Here is a 21,456-nt window from a genome sequence, read left to right on the forward strand (position 1 = left end):
AAGATTTTGTACAAAGGGAAAAATATGAACATTTTAGGGCAAAAACGAGTTTTTGTCACTTGTTAGTTCCACGAAGCGGCACCGGGGCATTTTTTTAAATTTATATGGCATGAGGTTAAGTAAATATATAAAAAAATATATAAAAAATTATGATCCACCTAAGGACCACGAGCCTACCCATAGGACTAAATAGTTCAATGCAATTTAAACTTTTTACAATTGGAACATACATGCATTTCTTTTGTTTCATTTCATTTTAAAACAAACAAACATAATTCAACCTTATTCCCCACACTATTGATTTCAAATTCAAAAAGATTATTTTTTTTTGTATGGTGGGGCGCAGGTGGTTATTACTTTTGCTTACTGAGAGAGTACTAAAGTACTAAATTTTCCTCATCTTTGCCTTTTAATAAGTAATTGAGTATTTATTATTATAAATTAATGTTATCTAGATTACAACTTACAAAGTAATGTCAATGGTAAGTAGTTGTAACTACATGTAATCAACAACAAATAATTCAACAACATGTAATCCCATTTGTAGTTAAAATTACACAAGTAGTTGATTACGCCCAAAACTGCTATCTTGTATACCAAATTGAAAGCAATACACATAATATACTTGCTTTACTATAAAGTATGTTTTTTATGTTTATTTTAATATTTCATAACATTTTTTACATAATATTAGGTCTACTTGGGCGGCTTACAAGTCAATAGTTTGTTTACGTGGATGCATGTGCAGGCTGTGTTACGGTTCGATCAGGTACTCCAAAACGGTCTAGAGTTTATTCTTAATGTCAGGTTTGAAGGATCTCAGTGGTGCTACTCTTCCCATACGGCATGGTGGATTGGGAGTACGTCGCATGCATGTGGATGTGGGACTTGTAGCTTTTCTTGCTTCCTCTCATGCATCGCGGGGTTTAGTTAGTAGTTGCACGTATTTTGTCCCTCGGTGAGGCTAACGGCCACATGCCCTTCCTGAGTGCCGCGTTGGATGAGTGGTCTGTTCGCTGTTCTGACGGCACGCGGCCTGACGACTTTGGGGTTCAGAGGTCATGGGATGACATTTTATGCCGGCAGACTTATGTGCGGATGTTGGATGGGGCATCGGGTGTGGAGCTCGCTCGGCTAAAGGCGGCAGTTGCGCCCGAGCCTGGGGCCTGGCTGCACGCCTTGCCGTCGTCTCACTTGGGGACGTTGTTGGATAACGACTCCCTAAGGATTGGTGCTGCGTAAAGGGTCGGGTGTAATGTGTGCGCGCCTCATTTGTGCATCTGTGGGGTAATGGTGGAGGCCAACGGGCACCATGGACTGAGATGTACGCGGTGTGCTGGCAGGTTTCCTCGACAACATGCGATTAACGATATCGTGCGCAGTGCGATGGTGTCAGCTAACCTGCTGTGCGTGTTAGAACCCCAGGGTCTTAGTCGAACCGACCCTTGTTCCTTGGACTAAAGGTCGGAGTCTGCTGTGGGATGCTACATGTGTGAGCACATTTGCGGCGTCGTCGCATCTTACACAGACTACACGTGCGGCTGAGGGGGCTGCGGCGAACGCGGCGGACAGAAACATGCCAAGTACTCGAACTTGAAACCGGTTTACGATATTGTCCCTCTCGCTAATCTCGCTATCGAGTCAGCCGGGCCTTGGTGTTCCGAGGCAAAGAGTTTTGTGAGGGACCTGGGTAAGCGCTTGCGAGGTAGGGGTTGCGATTCTAGGTCTGGTTCGTACCTGGTCCAATGTATATCGTTGGCTGTTCAACGTGGGAACGCCGCGGATGTTATGGGGACGTTTGTGCCGGGTACTTACCCGGTTAGGATATAGGTTTTCTCTTTTTGGTGTTATTATTATTGTACTCACTTTTTGTTAATTAAGTAGTTTTGACGATGCATGTTGCAGATGACTTATGTGTCAATGGACATTCTGTTGTGACGAAACCTGAGGTGGATGAGCTTTCTGTAATGTGACAAAGCCTGCGCTGTGGATCTGGTGGCATGTTATTTTTTTATTTTTTTTGTTAATAAATACAAGTTGACTTATCTATTTTGGAATGTATTTGTACATATAAAGTAAATGTTATTAGTTTAACAAAAAACTATTATAAGTTACAAGAAGTCAAACAAAAATTAACTTGTTAACCGCCCAAGTAGACCCAATATTATTTAGGACGAACACAGTAGTACCTACACATACGGATGCATACACACATACATAGTTATATCGGATCCAAATTAGAGGTAGCGCTTCGAAATTAGTTTCCTAAATGCTTCTAGAGGGCTCTCTTAACCATTCGTATCCTGTCAGCTAGCCAAACTTGTCACATTATCTATAGTGGATTGCGTAGGTAGGCCGCAAATGACCACAAAATCAAATTTTTTCTTGGCGATGAGTGATTGAGTGTCAAAGTCATTTTAGGCTCGCATACATGTCAAATTATGTGGTCACTACCATTCCCCCTGTAAAATAATATGATGCAATCCCGCTCTCAAAATCAGTGAAATTAACATGTTTTATAGAAATGTTCGGTATGCAGCCGAGTTGACAAACAGTTGGTAAGTTTCTCTTATATTAATTTTATGAAACGGCATAATTTATATTTATTACCGTGTTTTGTTTTAGTAAGTCCGGGTTGCTGCAATTATATTCCAGCCCAAACAGTTATGCACGAGTCGGTGTCCGTCATTCAATTCATAACGCACGGAGGAGCGGACGACGACCTAACTTCAAAAATGATCCTCTCGAAAACATACAAATAGAATCAGGACCACTTCATATCAGCACACTTTTTAGGCCCTTTGCATTTACCATAGGGGTATGTGTGATACATTCATATCATTTAATGTTTTATCATTTTTAAAGACTACCATGCATTTTTGGTGTCAAATTAATATTTAAATTTGAATCCAACATGACCTTGAATGAAATTTACTATAGGGATAAATAACAGGTACATGAAATGATTTTAATAACATCCACATTTGTATTCCAGGTTTCCGTTGCTAGTCTTACTGGCTGTGTCATCTGGGAGTATGAGAACTTGCGCCAGCATGCTGCCAAGTATCTGCGAAAGCCTGGTGCTTGGCTTAGTTCCCAACAGAGAAAAATTCTGGCACAAAGTGTATGAATTTAGTCCCGCTTGGACAGATCTGTTGGTTACAAATTCTCATTCAAATTGACTCTGTTTTCAGTGATTCATACGATCATATCCTTACATTATGATTTTGTTATTACTGTTACCCTATATAATTTGATTATTCTCAGTGCTGCAATTTCCAGTTCTCTTTTTCTGATAGTATTTTTCTTAATATTTTTTTACTCTTATGTCACTATTTATCATTTGTGGTCTTCATACCATATTGTGTTTCTGTTCCTTTTTTATCACATTAGCTAATTAACAAGTAAATCAAACATGTAGTTGGACGCTGCAGTGAATACAATTTTGGAGAAACAACTACTTACTGCTTTGTTGTATTTGAATGCTAAGCTCTTACTGTAATCCAGTGTTGACTCATGAATTGTCAGTGCCATAAAGATCAGTGCTAATTGGACGAGGACACTCAGAGCAGCTCATAAGATTGAATCCCTATATGTACACAAACTTTCACACATACCTATTGGTAGCTTCAAATACATAATAGATTATTTAAAGCTGATTTAGATGGATCATGAACTGAATAATCTGAAACTTAATTTAGCATATCCTGGTATAATTTGTCATTCATGACAGTGCATACCTGGACTCATATTGTCATGTTTGAAAGATTAGATTGATAAATCTGTGCGTCATCATGGATGACACAAACTATATCTACTCCCATTACTTGATCATGCACTGTTACACACAATTTTTTGCAGTACATAATATTTCAAAATTTATGAGATAAATATAGTAATTCTATGTAAGATACCTACCACTGAGAAACGATTAGAACAGTACTTAAATTTAGTGAATCATGGACAATGGGCACAAGTTAAAAATTGAGATCAAAATCATAAATATTTTTCTGCTACAATTAAAATTCACTGTACACACTCAAGTATAAAAACTGGAGATGAGTAGGTAATTAAAATAAATAAATGAAAAATATACCCACAGGTTACTAGGGACAGAAATATTAAAACACATTAAATCAGATGTCTTTTTTTTATATATCATATCATATAATTTATTCATTGTGAAGTCATGTACATTTCAATTAAGATGTTATATATACAAACAAGTCAGACTATGACACCCCGTAGGAGCATACAATATTACTTAAAGCTAATTACAGTACCTACATAATTAACTAACAAAATAATTACAAGAATGAGAAACTTATACTATAGGTCAATTATTACATGTCATATAAAATCTTTTTAAAGGCTATAAAATTTATTATAAAAATAAAATAAAATAAAAAAACAATTCGTTTATTTCAGACAGAATCCATAGAGTGCGTATTAATAATAATTACATAACACTTAAACTACGAGTATGTGAGTATTGTACATGCAAAAAAAAAAAAAGTAATAAATAACAATAATAATTTAGTTTAAGTATCTGCCCCCCCCTGGAACACTCGGCACTTGCGCATGCGTTCGAACCCAGTGTCCCAGAATGGGGCAGTCCGTTTTCTCACTTATGACCCTCAGGATGGTGTTGTGGCTCCCGCGCACCCTGCGCATGAGTGATGCGATACGTTTACGAATCACCGCGCCAAACCCCTCCGTGTGCGCGTACGCAAACATTGCTGAGGCGCTGCAGTAGCGCGGGAGCCCCAACAACACCCTGAACGCATTGTTATATTGTACACGGAGGGCGTTAAAGGCTCGCTGCGTGTAATTAACCCACAGGTTGCACGTGTATAAAGTTTGGCAGAAGGCTTTAAAGAGAGTAATCTTTACTTCAATGCTAGATCGTGCAAACCTGCGGGCCAACATGTTGCAGCGAACCGCCAGCGCCCTCCTTTCCCTCTCAATATCGCTATCATCTTTTAAATCCTCGGTCACCACATGGCCGAGGTACTTAAATTGCTTAGCTCTGACAAGGCCTACACCATTGAGCAGCACTGGGGGCATAGTCGTCACTTTTCGACTCCTTGGATGAAAAATCACAAGCTCACTTTTCTTTACATTGTAAAGGAGGCCGTGCAACTTAGAATACTCTTCACAAGTTCTCAATAACCTTCTGAGTGCTGAAATCGATGGGCTAAGTTAAGGGCATTATCATTTAAAAAATCTTTTACAGAGTAGTAACATTTGTCAATAAGGAATTTAATTAATTTATTTTTAAATACTGTCAAATGGGGTTCTAGCTTTATATAATCAGGAATTTTATTAGTTATAACTATACATTTATAATGAGGACTATTTCTGTATATTTCCAAGTTGGTTTTTGGTAATATTAATTTCTTTCTATACTTCGTTCAAGTATTTCCCTTATTTTGCTTTAGTTCGAATAAATCTGGATTTTCCCGAACAAAGAGAGTGGCTTGTAAAATATAAATGCAAGACAAGGTTAAAAATTTAAATTCAATAAAGAAAGGGCGACAACTCTTGGGGATATGCACATTTGCCTGGACACGAATACATTTTTTTTGCATCACAAACAGTTTTTTGGAATCGGTACTGTCTCCCCACAGCACCACGGCGTAGCGGAGCCATGCGTAAGCATATGCGTGATATGCCGATAGTGCACACTTGAAATCTGTATTTGGTTTTAGTATATTATGCCCATATAAAAAAATTTATATTTTTGTTTTAATACGTTCAATATGTTATTTCCAATTTAAGGCAGAGTCTATTGTTACACCTAGTAACTTAAAATTAAAATATAAAATATATATTTGGACATAACAAATTAGAAGCAGGTATTGCCTTTAATTTTAATGTCAAGTACTGCACTGCATATAGCTATGAATCCTTTCTCAGAATCTATTATCTAAATTTGTCAGCAACAGAATCTGTTGAAGTGGGACTAAATCAGTGTGAGTAGCTTATACTGCCATATGCTGACTTTGTATAATGATAAGTATATTAAACTTCAACTAATTACTTACAGAAATCTGAACCAGGATCAATCCGAAAATGGTGGAATTCACTAAATGATAGTGAAAAAGTATTTTATCCTATTCTTGGTGCAAATCTTCTAGTTTTTGGAGCATGGCGGATACGGGCTTTACAACCAACAATGGTCAAGTACTTCTGTTCAAACCCATCTGGCGGTAAGAACTATTGCTTTAATTAAAGGCTTACCTAAAGTTTCAAATGATACTTCCCTTGCTTATCTACTTCTGCTGTTAACTGTACTGTTAAATGATGATATTGATAAGTATGTATATTTGAATCTTTACAGGCAGCGTGTGCATGCCAATGATATTATCTACGTTCAGCCATTATTCCACCTTACATTTGGCTGCAAATATGTATGTCCTTCATAGTTTTATGCCAGGTACCTAATTTCCATTGTATACATATTATAAACACATGTGCGATTAATTCTAAATAGACGTTAATAAAGTAAATTTCCAACAGCTGCTCTGGCGTCATTGGGAAAGGAGCAATTCGTAGCCATGTACCTGACTGGTGGAGTGGTCAGTAGTTTTACCAGCATTTTGTACAAGGTGGTTACCAAGCAGCCGGGCCTCAGTCTTGGTGCTGTAAGTTATTCTTAAATATTCATTTTTAATATTATAAATTATTTTATCATTATTAACCGAGACTTAAACTCGTAACGAAGTCTTTAAAATCGCGACGCGTGTTTAAAGATAGAAAACTCCACCTAATGAGTACTCCAAGAGTGTTAAATAGATAGTGTTGCGCCGTTGTCTGTGTATGGCGCCAGCTATCAGACAATCGAGACAATAATTATAGTGAAGAAAGTTAGAGTAGCCTAGAAAGTTTTTATGTTTGTTTAGGTAATAATCAACAGTAAAAATAACGCAAACATAGATACTACACGATACTTAAATTATAGATAAAATAATCGGTCAAGTACGTGTCGGACCTCGCAATGCAAAAAAAAGCAAAATGGCATAGCTTTGCGGCACTTGCGCCCTTTTAATAAAAAACTTCTTGGAAAATATTCATAAATGGCTCAGCCGATCATGTTGAAATTAATTTTTACAATAATGAGTTTGATGAAGATGAGGCACACGACTTTTTAATTTTATGAAGACTTACGAGTATTAATTAACTCATTTCTGTATTATGTATACATATTAGAATAATACTATTCTAATGGCTCTATGCTTTCAGTCGGGAGCAATCATGGCGGTGCTGGCATATGTTTGCATGCAGTATCCTGACACTAGGCTGAGCATCATCTTCTTGCCTATGTACACATTTGCAGCAGGCACCGTAAGTGATTGCATTAAATATTCGGTATATTTTTTATTATATATTCGTCCCTGCTTTAACTGCATGAAGAGAAATGGAATACATATTATTAGGCATGTACAGACTAGAAGGAAAAGCCGACTATATCCGTCCTCTTTTTGCAGTCGGAAACTTAATCTATTTCTTTAGACATTTAACAAAATGTAAACAAAGCACGTAAGGTATTTTATTGGGTAAGAATGTTCTTCAAGTTTAACTCGATGTATCAAAACTTACAGAAGTTTTACTACGATATATTACTTATTCAACATTAGCTTCATTGTTATGTAACAATGAAGCTGCTATAATCGAGCTATTTTGCTAATAAGAATATCTGGGTATGATTTGATTAATCAAGAGTAATATTTGCTATTACTTTGTCCTAGTAAAGAACCTAAAATGAGAAGGAATGGGGGGGGGGGGGGGGAAGAATTGTTGTTGAGGGTAGAACAAAACATTACAAGTCTAAATGTAATAGGTTATGCAGAAAATGTAGAATATAAATTATATGTAGTCTATGCCAGAACGATATGGGATAGATCCAATTTGATAGGTTAACTGATACACGTTTCTAGTATCCGAAAATGCAAAAATACATTGTTTACATTTATTGAACTACCTAAAGAAACAGACTAAAGTATTAGAAATAAACAGCCTATATTTGTCATAATTGTGTTTTATACAATTTTACTGGAATACGGTACCTATTTAGGTTGCATACACTATCACATTGCATATTTACGGGATTTCGTGGTTGGTTTTTTATTCTTTTATCGTATGGCATATATATATATATATATATATATATATATTTAAAACATAATACAAACAGCTATAAATGTAGATTTAGGGCAGTCAGCCACTTGATGGCCTCGTCGCTAACGCGTTATGGGACACTCCTCGATAATGTGCTGGATTGTTTGGGCAGCCTCTCCACAATTGCAGGCCGGGAATTCCACCCATCCACACCGGTGTTTGTAATGAGCAAAGCGGCCGTGGCCAGTGCGAAGTCTGTTCAAGTTACATACACCAGTGCCGTCTTGGGAGGTCCGACCCTTTAATAAGGGTACCTGGAATGATCCCAGAGCCCAACTTTCCCGCCACGACTGTGTCCACTCACGCTTCAAGTTGAAGCAACTGTCGAAAAGACCTATGGAGATACTGTAGGAAGCATTCCTAGATCTTAACGACGACTGGTTGGTTCCAGAAACTCCGCGTGGATTGGAAGGGCAGGGTTTTTCTGGATCTTTTCTTCGTGGTTGGTCTCATAGGTAGTAAAAGTTGCTCAGTATGACCTATATATTCACCACGTAAATTATTGCAGGTGACTTAATAAACATCCCGCATGATATATAATTGTTACATATTTGCTGTGAGTAATATTTCAAAAGTGGCTTTCAATAAAAAGACACGTCAAGATCGCTTACCTTCTTTCTAAGGCTAAAAAACGAACTATAGGACCTAATCTCTATCGGCACGACGACAGCGCCACATAGCGGTTGCAACTATAGGTGTATTTTGTCACAAATATTAAACGACGACGAATCGTAATAATTTCAATGAAAACTATTGGACGGATGTTCATGCGGTTTTCGATTATTAATAGTCATTCTTGAGGATGTTTAAGGCGTATATTTTGTTAAGGTTTTGTGTGAATCGGTTGAAATACGACGATATTGAAGTCGGAAAAAACCACACTGGTTTAAGCAAGCACTTTAGCGAACCTTATTAGAAAACGCTGCCCAATTCGTTTGAGATATAACATCACAATGGATTGTCTTTCATTAGACTTAAATCGACCGTGATTACCTTTTATATCGTTTTTATTGAGCTCTCGATATATATATCGGCGTATATATTTCGGCAGCTCAATAAATACAATATAAAAGGTGATCACGGTTTATATCCCGGTCGATTTAAGTCTAGTGAAACTAACCGTGAATCATTCAAAACTGTCGTCTTTCATTGGTGTACAAAAAAAATCCGCGGTGGTCTACAATTATATTGATAATTTACTATACGCATTTTGAACAAAAAAATTACATAATATGTGGTATTTTCAAAGCTTAGTTATATTAAGTATTTCACACAGATTACAATAGGCCCCTACTCCATACAATTTAAATAAATATCTCAAGTGTAATTGTAAATTTAAGTTCCATTTCGAGCCATATAACTTGTACGGAACGTTAAAGATGCTAACCCTCTAAACAAAATTAGAGGGAAAATATCAAGTTTTGTTTATGCGCTTGGAGAAATAAAGAGAACCACGGATTTACAAGCCTCGCTTACCTATGACATATTACGCATATGCATATGCATGGCTAAGCTACGGTATCATCTTGTGGGGAAATAGGGCGGACGCACCAGAACTCTTTATACTCCAAAAGAAACTCGTTCGCATACTAGCAAATATTAATGAACCGGATACATGCAAGCCACATTTCCAAAAACATAATTTACTGACTCTACCAGGAATTTATATTCTGGAAACATATTTCCAGAATATAAATTCCTGGTAGAGTCAGTAAATTATGTTTTTGGAAATGTGGCTTGTGGAGTCTAGTTCTTCGTTTCTAAGTTCGTCTGGTAATTTATTGAATTTTTTTATTGCCATGACATATGTGCTTTTTGAGTCCATGTTCAATTTTGATGACGGCAGCATAAGTATGTTTCGTTTCAGCATATGTAAGTTCATTAGAAAGATATTGGTATGTTTAAAAAACGAGAAGAGGTTTTATCTAGAGCTCACTCAGTCAGGCACCGAAACATACTTATGCTGCCGTCATCAAAATTGAACATGGACTCAAAAAGCACATATGTCATGGCAATAAAAAAATTCAATAAATTACCAGACGAACTTAGAAACGAAGAACTAGACTCTACCTTCATAAGACGTCTTAAAAAATTACTTGTCTTAAAATGTTATTATACTATTACTGAGTACTTTGATGACAATTTAACTAATTCTAAACTTGACATTTAACTAATTTATACATAATTTATACTGTTTAATTATTATCATTCGTATTTACTTCAATTATTTCTTAACAATATATCACCACTGTTCTATATTTATTTATTACAAATGGACTACCTAATATTATATTTCCACTGCAACTATCGATTTAAACATTTTTTTGTTGTTGTATAAATGTACTTTAGCTTTAAACTAGCTTTTAAGACAGTGCTACGCCCTTGCAGGGTGACCATGTACCAAATTTTTATGTAACACCTTTCATAACCATGGTTTTTTGCATGAAATAAATGAAATGAAATAAGTTCCAATTTTTACCACCGCATGCGCTGCGATCGTTCCGAAAGTCTTTAGTCCATGGTTTAAGTTTCTATAGATTTAGCATATCTCTATATCTAATGACAAGTTTTGTGAAAAACATTAAGGAAATAGGCGACTTTCCTTTTGACAATATGTATGTTAACGATTTGAGTGCATTGACTTAACATACAGCTCTTGAGCAGTTAAAATTTACACTATTTTTAGTTCGCATTAGGGCCTCCGCTAGCTGACGCAGATGCCCGCCGCGTGCGCACCCTCGCGGGTCCTATTCCCAGGCCAAATCCGTCGCACGCACCCGCGCCAGTTAGCGCTGTTCATACAATTTCTTATTAGACGAGGCGTCCGTTCCGGATAATCCGCGTCAGCTAGCGGAGGCCCTTATATGTCTGGAATCATGGTTTTTGCTCTTTTGTTTCAGGCTATAAAAGTCATAATGAGTGTAGACTTGGCCGGAGTTATTATGGGCTGGAAGGTGTTCGACCACGCTGCTCATCTTGGTGGAGCCCTGTTCGGAATGTAAGTTAATCCCCTAATGCCTTTCCCGACGCAAAGGCGTTTTATTGCCTACATACTACTCGTACCTTTGGACGTCACAGTCGTCCATACTCCATTGATGGGAAGTTCCAGTTTAAAATGAACCTTAATACATTATTAATAAAGTTTAAACCTTTTTGACGCCGATGACATCCGTCATTCCGCACCGTAGGTCCAATGCCGAAGACGAATTAATCCATCATGCAACATAGACCTACGCGCAATCGTGCATATGCATAAAGATATTTTACTCTTTGGCATAAGGACACGGCGTCAAAAAGGTTAATATATTTCAACAAAAGAGATAGAAAGGTTAATTTTTTTAAAGCAACCATAATGATTTATATATTAAAAATGCAAGAAAATAGGATTACTAGTTTAGTAAAAAAAAAATCCCTCAATATAATTTTGTAATTATCTAAAAACCAAAAAAAACATTTAAAGGTTAGAATTAATGTAAAAACTAGTTCTTGCAAAGGTTACTTGTAATTTTTTAACATCTATCAATAAGGATCAGGCATCATCGCGATCAAAAAGGCGTTTTGCACTAAGTTACGATGTTTTTTTTTACATTGGTATTAATTCTGAAACTAGGCGAAATCCAGAAAAGTTTATATGACATTTTAGTCTCTAAATGTCATCGTAATACACTATCAAAATATTTCGGTTTCCTCATGTAGCACCGTGTATAAGACGGATAGACTAACACACGAGTGATCCTTGAAAACTAAGTTCTTATATCCCAGCATCTCCACCATTTTAAGGGAATACTAAATGAATACGCTAACCTAACATGTGTTGTTTTTCGAATCATAAGTAGATTAATTTGTTGTTGGTGCTTATTCAACCAAAAGTAATTGTAACACTTCAGTTTTAATTTTATATTATAATGGTTTTTTTTATTGTCTATTTCTAATCATTGCTTAATTTTAATAATTAATTTTGTATTTTTTTGTGCGTTATGTAAATATTGTACGGATATATGCCAAATAGCTTGAAATAAATCAATTTTAATTTTATATAATTATTTTCTTTTGGAATCATATTATAAGACTGATTTTAGAATAAAGAAAAAGTATTGTTATATTAAGTTTGTACTTTTGTAAAACCATGAAGTCAAAATTATTATATTTTCCAGGGTGTGGTGCCAATGGGGCCACAGTCACATCTGGGGTAATAGAGATAAATTCCTGCAGTATTACCATACTCTACGTAAAACTGATGGGAGGTAGAAACACATTAGATATTTATCTAAGAATTATAATAGACAATAAAACAGATGTTTATTCAAGACGTTTTTGATTTATTTAAAAAATCATGTGTAACCCTATCCATAGTAAAAAATAATTAATTTTCCGTTACCGTTAAAAATATTGTTATACAATATTAATCGTAATAAAATGCACTGCAGTAAATACTTTAAATATACAATTTGTATTAGACATCCGTCTGGCAATGCTTAAAACTATTAGGCCTTGAGTATCTTCGCATGGAACTCGAAATGTTCATTGAGGTAGGTCGAAATATAGTAGTATGAATGATCATATCCTTCTCGTAGATTAAGGATGACAGGCACTCCAACGGAGCGGCAGGCCTTTACTAAATTCTCAGGTAAAAGTTGTTTCTCAATGTAAAATTTGTCAGCACTTCCCTGAAAGTATACATTTCATCTTAATTATAAGTTTTAACAATTTTAAAGGGATACAATTTTATTAATCTCTGCTATACCAGATACAATAACAGGCCCAATCTATCTGATTATTTGCTATGCAAAATGTCAATTAATAACAACACAGACCATAATGCTTTCAGAACAGAACGCTTGGAGGGCTTATTAATAGCGCCTATTAACCCTTTAAGGATGACTCACGCTAGACCGGGCCGGACCGTCCGACGTCTTAAACAATAATTTTAAATTTTGCAAGCACATATGGCTTCAAATCTAGGTTTTTTTTATTAATTTTAAGAGAGAATTATTTTTGGCTTTGGTTGTAACTTTCAAGTTATTATTTAAGCTTTGTTCTCACACATCTGTTAGTGTAAAATTGACTTCTTTTGTTATAATTCCATGATGTGATCCCTTGAGGGTAAAAGCCTCCTCCATCTTCTTTCGTTTTTCTTTGTCTTCAGCAGTATTTTCCCAATTCTTTCCAGCAATTGCTATTATGTCATCAACCAATCTCTTTCTTTGTCTTCCTGAATTCCGTTTGCCCAGTGGGCCTTTCCATTTGGTTGTTTGAATAGTCCACCTTTTGTCTTTATATCTAGCCAAATGTTCAGCCGCTAGTAAAACGCTTATTAGTTTCGTAGTATACTTATCAGCACTGCTACTTGACACTAGATGTCACGAGTGTCGCGACTGACTAAAAAGTGTATTTATTGCTCACCAATTTACAACTAAAATTACAAGCAGAAATTGAAAATAGAGTTCAGGAGTACTCAAAAACGTTTTAGTGCCATAATTTGCATTCAAATTTGAAAGATTTTTTGGGAAAGGTGTCATTGAAGATACAAAACACGACGGTACTATTAGGTTGTAAAACATACACAGTCCCAAATGGATTATTACTACTAGCACTGGCGATGTGCGCCTGCTAGGTGGGCTCTCTGGCATAGCCTGTCATCTATGGCCACCTATAGGGCCCGTGCGCGTTGGAAGGTCTGCCATCTTGTGGCCTGATTCGGAACCATAAACATGTACATTTACACGTCACGTGTTTTCTTGTGCATAGGAGGTTTTGCCATCTTGTGGGCTACATCGGAACAATAAAAATCACATTTACGCCTCGCGCCAAAAATCTGACGGCTCCTGTGCTGCCTCCTACAGTTCATGCACGCTCCCTATAGCAACATTCCGCCTAGTAGGTTGGCTGGTATCTGAGCAAAAGATATGAGTGCCCACTTGGTGGGTACCTGGCAGGAAATGTAAAGTAATAGGTAGAAAAAGTTAGAATGCCAGAGAATGACTTTACTCATAGAATGCTAGAGAATAATGATGTCATAATAATTGTTGAATCTTAACTTGATCAAGTAGTCAAGATAAGCACCGAAGGTGTGCTTATTTAAGTAAATCATACCTGATCAATGAGGAGTGTCAGTGGAGGACCATCATATTTCTTGACAAGCTCAGTAGCATCCCATTCAACCCATTTGCTCTTGTCTTCACCCAAGTATCCAGTAAAGGCTTTTACACCCCATGGGCAGGCAGTTGGGTTGCAGATAGGTGCAAAAGCACTCACAGACTTGTATAAACCAGGGTTTCTCAGAGTGGAAACCAAAGCTCCATGACCTCCCATACTGTAATGAAAATTAAAAGATCAATCAATTGTTTTTTTTTTGTGTGAGCTTTGATTATATATAAAAACAAATTGGCTAAAATTACTAACCTGTGCCCCATTATGCCAAACCTCTTAGGGTCAACAACATTGTTAAATGCTTGCTGAATCAATTCATACAACTCCTTATTCACATAACTGGCCATTCTGTAGTTTTTGGACCATTGCTCTTGAGTAGCATCCAAATAAAATCCAGCAGATACACCAAAATCCCATGATTCATCATCCCCTGGTACCTTCACTCCTCTGGGAGATGTATCGGGGCCCACAACAATGATACCATGCTCGGCAGCATATCTGATAAGTATATTTTAAAATTAGTGTTTCTCGTGCACATAGGGTTACCATCTCTAAAATTTGGAAACCAGGACAAGACGCGTGAAAACCCCGGATTTTAGAGTCCAGAACCTGGACATGTCAACAGGTTTTTTTAAACAGGTTGTGTGTCATGGGCGGCTTTAAATTTTTAAACCCAGACTACAAATGAAGTCCTCCCCGGATGCTCCCTGGACACCCTCTAAACTAGGAAAAATCCAGGGAAACCCGGACGGATGGCAACCCTACATGCACACTATGATGAAATGAAAAATAGGTTACTATTGAGGTTAACAAACAAAGTGATAATAAGTGATAACATTTCAAGGGCAAGTTCATTTGAATATGTTTTTTAAGATAAAATACTTATAAATTATATATTAACACAGTCTTAAGTCATCATTATGCCAAGTGGATTAAATTAGGAACACGGAATATTTGTTTTGCTACCTTTGGAAGCCAGATTTGGTAATGAAGTTTTGCTCATTACATGTGAGCCCAGATAGATAAAAGATAACTGGGAGCTTTACATCCCCACCCTCAGCTTGAGGCGGCAGGTAAATTGAGAAGTTCATTTTGCATTTTAGTTCAGAAGACTCATGGGAGTACACTTTTTGATACCCTCCAAATATCTTGTTAGAAGAGACTTCCTCTATGGCACCCATTTTTAATTTCTGAAAGTAACAAATTTATTACTTAAAAGTACCTACTATATTAGTTGCATTAGCTTAAAAATACTAAAAACTCTTTGTAATAATTTAATTCTGCTCACTCGTTTCATTAGCCTCAACTACAAGCAACTTACGTCGTGAAATTCCTCTTTAATATGCTGCATTTTAATATATTTTAAAACAAGTATAATTTAACTAACACTTGGTTACTTGCAGCCGGCTGGATCCCAAGTTAAAGTGAACTTTTTCAATGGTAAACCATACTTTTATCCGAGCTCATGTCATTTTTATTTTATGATAATGGTGCTTGACCCGTGATAACGTAATAATATAGGCAGAATCACATTAAACCAAGGTCGTAGGTTATTGCGACAATGATAATTAATAAAATATTGAGGTAAGTATAAGAACACTACATTATGCCCCATTCGCACTTTTATAGTTTTAATATTTTATTAAAATGAAACCAATTAACCATATCCAATAAAAGCAAAATAATGCACAATCGTTTACAATATATACATAGCCCACTAAACACCTATAAAAAATAAGGATTAACAAGGTACTTCAATTATACGCCCAGTAACACATAAAAATAAAAGTGTGGAATAGAAATAATACATTTTCGAAATCATTACCTTCAGCTTGTCTACCGTTACCTTCCAATACAATGATTAATTTGATAATACGAAAGATAACCTTGCTTATTTGCGTTTTTTTTTTCTTTCTAGTTGCACAGATAAAGATAACAGTAGATAATAAATTTACATTTATAGCGGTAAATTTAAAATATAGTTCATTGAAATTGTTATTTACGATACAAGAGCAGAAAATATAAATTCGTAGCGAGTGGTGATAAATTAAAACACGACCGAAAAGAGTGTTTAAAATCGACACGAATTACGAATTACCTATTCGCACATGTATAGTACAACGTTTTACAGTACATATTATGGCTCTTTAAAGTTTCGACAAGTGCACGGAAAGAATTCATTCCCGCACGCGTCGGGAAAAGTAGCACCATATGTACTGTAAAAAACTATTCATTTAATTCTAATTGCTTAAATTATGTATGTACATTGTCAGGTCTTCAGGTAAAAATAAAATTGTCTCAATACATGATACCCATATTGGGTGTGTCAATGACAGATGTTTCTTATAAATAAGTACATTTTCCTAATTATTTTCAATAATTACACATCTGGGAGCACTGTACCTAGTGCCCCCGCTAAGATGAGCAAAGCGAAGCGCAAGGGCACTACCTACCTTTTCTTGAAGCATTTCGTCGTTTTTAGAACCCTCATAACTTGGGTTTGGATTATACCAGATCAACAAAATTCTCGGGATATAATGTCAATGTCAACTTATTAAGCATAAAAATTTCAACTGCATAGCTCTCATACTTTAGATTTTGTTCATATCTAAAAAATCCCGATTTCGTCACTGACTCACTCACTCACAGTATAAGTTTTATATACTCAGAAGGTTTTAATTTAGGATATATATCGGCCCATTTTCAAGTAGCTGCAAAATAAACACCACGCCGATCACGTCGCCGCCGCCGATCAAAAAATCATCGGACGCCGCCGCCGATGATTTTGCCATCGGTGCACACTTCTGAATTGCATATCAATTGAGGAGTTGTACCTGCTCCCTTAAAAAAAAATGAATTTCGGTCCTTTTTCTACTGACAAACTAGCTGGATTTGCCAGAGCATAGGAGGTAGGATGGTTTCTGACCAACTTTTTCCGTTAGGATCCTAATTAGGAACAAAAGTGAAGCGCCAAGTATCGTTTCACGGAATATCAGCACATCGTTAACAATATTTGAAATGTAAAAAATACTTTACAGTACAAATGGTGCTACTTTACCGCACTAGTGCGAAAATTAGCATATTACGTTACTGTGTCGAACATTTAAAGGGCCATATGTACTGTAAAACATTGTACGATGCATGTGCGAATAGGTAATTCGCAACTCGTGTCGATTTAAAACACTCCCTTCGGTCGTGTTTTAATTTATCGCCACTCGTTTCGAATTTCCCATTTTTCGCACTTGTATCGTAATGTACCATTGTCTCTAATTACAAAAAATGTTCAATGTTTGATATTTTTGCATATGAACCATCTTTTTACATTTCAAATATTGCTGATATTTGGCAAAACGAAAAATATTCTCTCTCGGGCCCGGAATCATGTCTGATATAAGGCCTGATAAAGTGTGAGTGTAATTTGCACTTGAGATCTAATAATGTTTAGGCTGCGTTTCCACCAGAGATGTGCGATGTAGCCGATCTGTGTAGCGATGGTATGTAGCGGGCTCTTTTCAAATTTAAAGCTAGCGGGCTGCGGTGAAGCGGGAGCGGAGCTTTTTCATGTTTTTAGCTTACGCCCGTACCTCGCAAAGATCCTTCCCTTGTACAAAAACTTCGCTCCCCTGAGCCGTTTCCACTAGAGCTGCACTAAGCGAGGATAGGTAAATGGAGTGTTTCTATTGGACTATGAAAAACACATACTTCGCTATGTATCCTCGCACATTTCTGGTGGACACGCAGCATTCGTAAGGGAAAAAAATGACTAAGTTACGTAAAACACATTTATTAATAAAAACACTACGTTAAAAACGCAAAACTTTGAATGAAAGAATTTTGTGCTAATTAAGGTTACGAAAATTGTAGTATAATAAATTTACATTTATAGCGGTAAATTTAAAAAATAGTTGAATGTAATTGTTCTTTACGATACAAGTGTAGAAAATATAAATTCGTAACGAGTGGTGATAAATTAAAATACGATCGAAGGGAGTGTTTTAAATCTACACGAGTTACGAATTACCTATTCGCACGTGTATCGTACAATGTTTTACAGTACATATGGCTCTTTAAAGTTTCGACATGTGCACTGAAAGTATTCATTCCCGCACGCGTCGGGAAAAGTACACCATATGTACTGTAAAAAACTATTCATTTAATTCTAATTGCTTAAAATATGTATGTACATTGTCAGGTCTACAGGTAACAATAAAATTGTCTCAATACATGATACCCATATTGGGTGTGTCAATGACAGATGTTTCTTATAAATAAGTACATTTTCCTAATTATTTACAATAATAACACAACAAAGCGAAGCGCAAGGGCACTACCTACCTTTTCTTGAAGCACTTCGTCGTTTTTAGAACCCTCATAACTTGGGTTTGGATTATACCAGACCAACAAAATTCTCGGGATATAATGCCAAGTGGACTTATTAAGCATAAAAATTTCAACTGCATAGCTCTCATACTTTAGATTTTATTCATATCTAAAAAATCCTGATTTCGTCACTGACTCACTCACTCAGTGATGATCATCAAAACCCTTAGGGTACTTCCTGAAGTCCTAGGAAGCTGAAATTTGGTATGTAATATAGTATTAGTACACAAATAACAAAACAAAATCAAAAACTTAAATTTTTAGCCCCTTAGAGGGTGAAAAGGGGAATAGGATTTTGTATAGAGAATCAATAACCTCAGCGGTTACGCTCAACCGATTTAGTTGAAATTTGGTATGTAGATAGAGGGAAGGATATAGAATAGTTTTCAACCCCAAAATCACCCCGTAAGGATGAAAAGGGCGTTAGGGAAAATGGGGGGGGGGGGGGGGAAGAAGGGATTGAAGTTTGTATGGTAAAATAGTAAAAAAAGCAGATTGTATAAAAGATGCCCCCAGATACGCAATTCATGATTTTTAATATTAAATCAGCCCAAACCTTTAATTGAAAATACTCTGTGGCAACATGTCGAATTACAAAAAGAAGTGAACTCCCATCAAAAACATTTTCATGTAAAATGTGGCCAAGACGAAACCATAACGCTCGAACTGTCAAGAAGTTATCACATCTCTTGTAAAGCCAAGTTTCTGAAGTCTACAAGCCCGAACTTCACAAACTCTACATTTTAGTAAAAATACTTATATGGCTTGGCCGTTTTGTTACCGTCACATGGGCGTAGCGTAAGGTATTTTTTATTTTATTATACAATACTTCTTGTAGTAACGAAACGGTCAAGTTACATATTTTGACTAAAGTGTGGAGTTTGTCAACTTAAGGCTTGTAGAGTTAGAAGCTTGGCTCTACAAGAGATCTGATAACTTTTTGACAGTGTGAGCCTTACGGTTTCGTCTTGGCAAAATTTTACATGAAAATGTTTAGATGGGAGTTCATTTCTTTTTGTAAGTCACTTATGACAATCTTCTATCCCCTAATTTAAAAGGTTGGTTGTTTTTGTTGTTGTTGGGGGTGATTTATAAATCCTGAAATACGTATCTGGGGGCATCTTTTATAAAATCTGCTTTTTTACTCTAAGCATCCCCATACAAACTTCAAGCCCTTTTCCCCCCTAACGCCATTTTCCTCCCCTTTTCACCCTTACGGGATGGTTTTGGGGTTGAAAACTATGATATATCCTTCCCCACAACAAAAACTATCTACATATACCAAATTACAAGTAAACGGCTTAGCGGTTATTGATTCCCCATCCCATAGGGGCTAAAAATTTCATTTTGTTGTTTTTTTTTTGTTGTTTGTGTACTATCCTGCATACCAAATTTCAGCTTCCTGGGACATCAGGAGGTACCCTAAGGGTTTTGATGATCATCACTATCATCAGTGAGTGAGTCAGTGACGAAATCAGGGTTTTTTAAATATGAATAAAATCTAAATTATAAGAGTTATGCAATTGAATTTTTTTATGTTTAATTGACATTATATCCCGAGAATTTGTTTATCTGGTATAATTCAAACCCAAGTTATGAAGGTTCAAAAACCACGACGAAGCGCTTCGAGAAAAGGTAAGTAATAGTGACTTTGCGCTTCGCTTTGCTCGTCTTGGCGGATGATTAGGCCGCGAAAAGCTTTTTTTTTACGCATTTGACCATGGAATCTCTTTCAATTTCTTCAGCCTAGCTAGGGTTTATCCAAGGAAATCTTTCTTTTGCTGCTTTAGCGCTGGTAGGCCTGGCAGGAATTACAGTCCGAATAACTTTTTTTTTGCCAAAATCTGTAATTATTTTAACATTGCAAATTGTAATGGACAAGTATAAGTTTTATATACTCAGAAGGTTTCAATTTAGGATATATATCGCCACATTTTCAAGTAGCTGCAAAATATACACCACGGCGATTTCACGCCGATCACGCCGCCGCCGCCGATCAAAAAATCATCGGACTCCGCCGCCGATGATTTTGCTATCGGCGCACACTTCTAGATTGCATATCATCGAGGATTTCGTTAGTATAGCTAGGTTTTGTACCTACTCACATGAAAAAAAATAACTTCGCTCCTTTTTCTACTGACAAACTAGCTGGGTTTGCCAGAGCATAGGAGGTGAACGATGTGCTGATATTTGGTGAAACGGAAAAATATTCTCTCTCGGGCCCGGAATCGGGTCTGATATCAGGCCTGATAAAGTGTGGATGTAATTTGCACTTGAGATCTAATAATGTTTAGGCTGCGTTTCCACCAGAGATGTGCGATGTAGCTGAGCTGTGTAGCGATGATATGTAGCAGGCTCTTTTCAAATTTAAAGCGAGCTGCGGTGAAGCCGGAGCGGAGCTTTTTAATGTGTTTAGCTTGCGCCCGTACCTCGCAAAGATCCTTCCCTTGTACAAAAACTTTGCTCCGCTGAGTCGTTTCCACTAGAGCTGCACTAAGCGAGGATAGGTAATTGGAGTGTATCTATTCGATCATGAAAAACTCATACCTATGTATCCTCGCACATTTCTGGTGGAAACGCAGCATTCGTAAGGGAAAAAGTACTAAGTTACGTAAAACACATTTAATAATAAAAACACTACGTTTAAAACGCAAAACTTTGAATGAAAGAACTTTGTGCTAATCAAGGTCACGAAAATTGTAGTAGAACTAAGTAGGAAAAATACTATAGTAGAACTAAACTAAA

The 21,456-nt window shown here is 36.5% G+C and overlaps 2 protein-coding genes across 3 annotated transcripts; one reads left to right on the forward strand and one right to left on the reverse strand.

Moving 5' to 3' along the window:
• Positions 1-2,306: 2,306 nt before the first annotated feature.
• On the forward strand, positions 2,307-12,488 carry LOC133522121 (presenilins-associated rhomboid-like protein, mitochondrial). Its single transcript, XM_061857337.1, has 9 exons — positions 2,307-2,558; positions 2,626-2,818; positions 2,996-3,124; positions 6,050-6,212; positions 6,344-6,439; positions 6,523-6,647; positions 7,246-7,347; positions 11,082-11,179; positions 12,336-12,488. Exons 1-9 carry the CDS (start codon positions 2,512-2,514, stop codon positions 12,427-12,429), a joined length of 1,047 nt encoding a protein of 348 aa, XP_061713321.1. The 5' UTR covers positions 2,307-2,511; the 3' UTR covers positions 12,430-12,488.
• Positions 12,480-16,258, reverse strand: LOC133522127 (S-formylglutathione hydrolase). 2 transcript variants are annotated; one of them, XM_061857360.1, is made up of 5 exons: positions 16,157-16,258; positions 15,298-15,521; positions 14,584-14,829; positions 14,275-14,494; positions 12,480-12,848 (listed from the first exon to the last, which is right to left on the reverse strand). In XM_061857360.1, the coding sequence occupies exons 2-5, from the start codon at positions 15,510-15,512 to the stop codon at positions 12,666-12,668; spliced, it is 864 nt and encodes a 287-aa protein (XP_061713344.1). In that variant the 5' UTR covers positions 15,513-15,521; positions 16,157-16,258; the 3' UTR covers positions 12,480-12,665. The 2 variants fall into 2 exon arrangements, with proteins under 2 accessions (XP_061713344.1, XP_061713335.1); XM_061857351.1 differs by lacking the exon at positions 16,157-16,258 and adding an exon at positions 15,653-15,905.
• Between the last annotated feature and the right edge of the window lie 5,198 nt (positions 16,259-21,456).

This window comes from Cydia pomonella, chromosome 1, assembly GCF_033807575.1.
Source record: "Cydia pomonella isolate Wapato2018A chromosome 1, ilCydPomo1, whole genome shotgun sequence".
Taxonomy (NCBI): Eukaryota; Metazoa; Arthropoda; class Insecta; order Lepidoptera; family Tortricidae; genus Cydia; species Cydia pomonella.

What these genes read in the sequence shown, in the direction of transcription:
- LOC133522121 (XM_061857337.1), top strand. Translation starts at nt 2,512, where the DNA reads ATGTTTTATAGAAATGTTCGGTATGCAGCCGAGTTGACAAACAGTTG. An exon ending in CTGTTCAAACCCATCTGGCG is followed by an intron (nt 6,213 to 6,343) that starts GTAAGAACTATT and finishes GAATCTTTACAG; the next exon opens with GCAGCGTGTGCATGCCAATG. An exon ending in ACACATTTGCAGCAGGCACC is followed by an intron (nt 7,348 to 11,081) that starts GTAAGTGATTGC and finishes CTTTTGTTTCAG; the next exon opens with GCTATAAAAGTCATAATGAG.
- LOC133522127 (XM_061857351.1), bottom strand. Translation starts at nt 15,682, where the DNA reads ATGCAGCATATTAAAGAGGAATTTCACGAC. An exon ending in TTAAAGAGGAATTTCACGAC is followed by an intron (nt 15,522 to 15,652) that starts GTAAGTTGCTTG and finishes TGTTACTTTCAG; the next exon opens with AAATTAAAAATGGGTGCCAT. An exon ending in TTTGGCATAATGGGGCACAG is followed by an intron (nt 14,495 to 14,583) that starts GTTAGTAATTTT and finishes TTTTCATTACAG; the next exon opens with TATGGGAGGTCATGGAGCTT.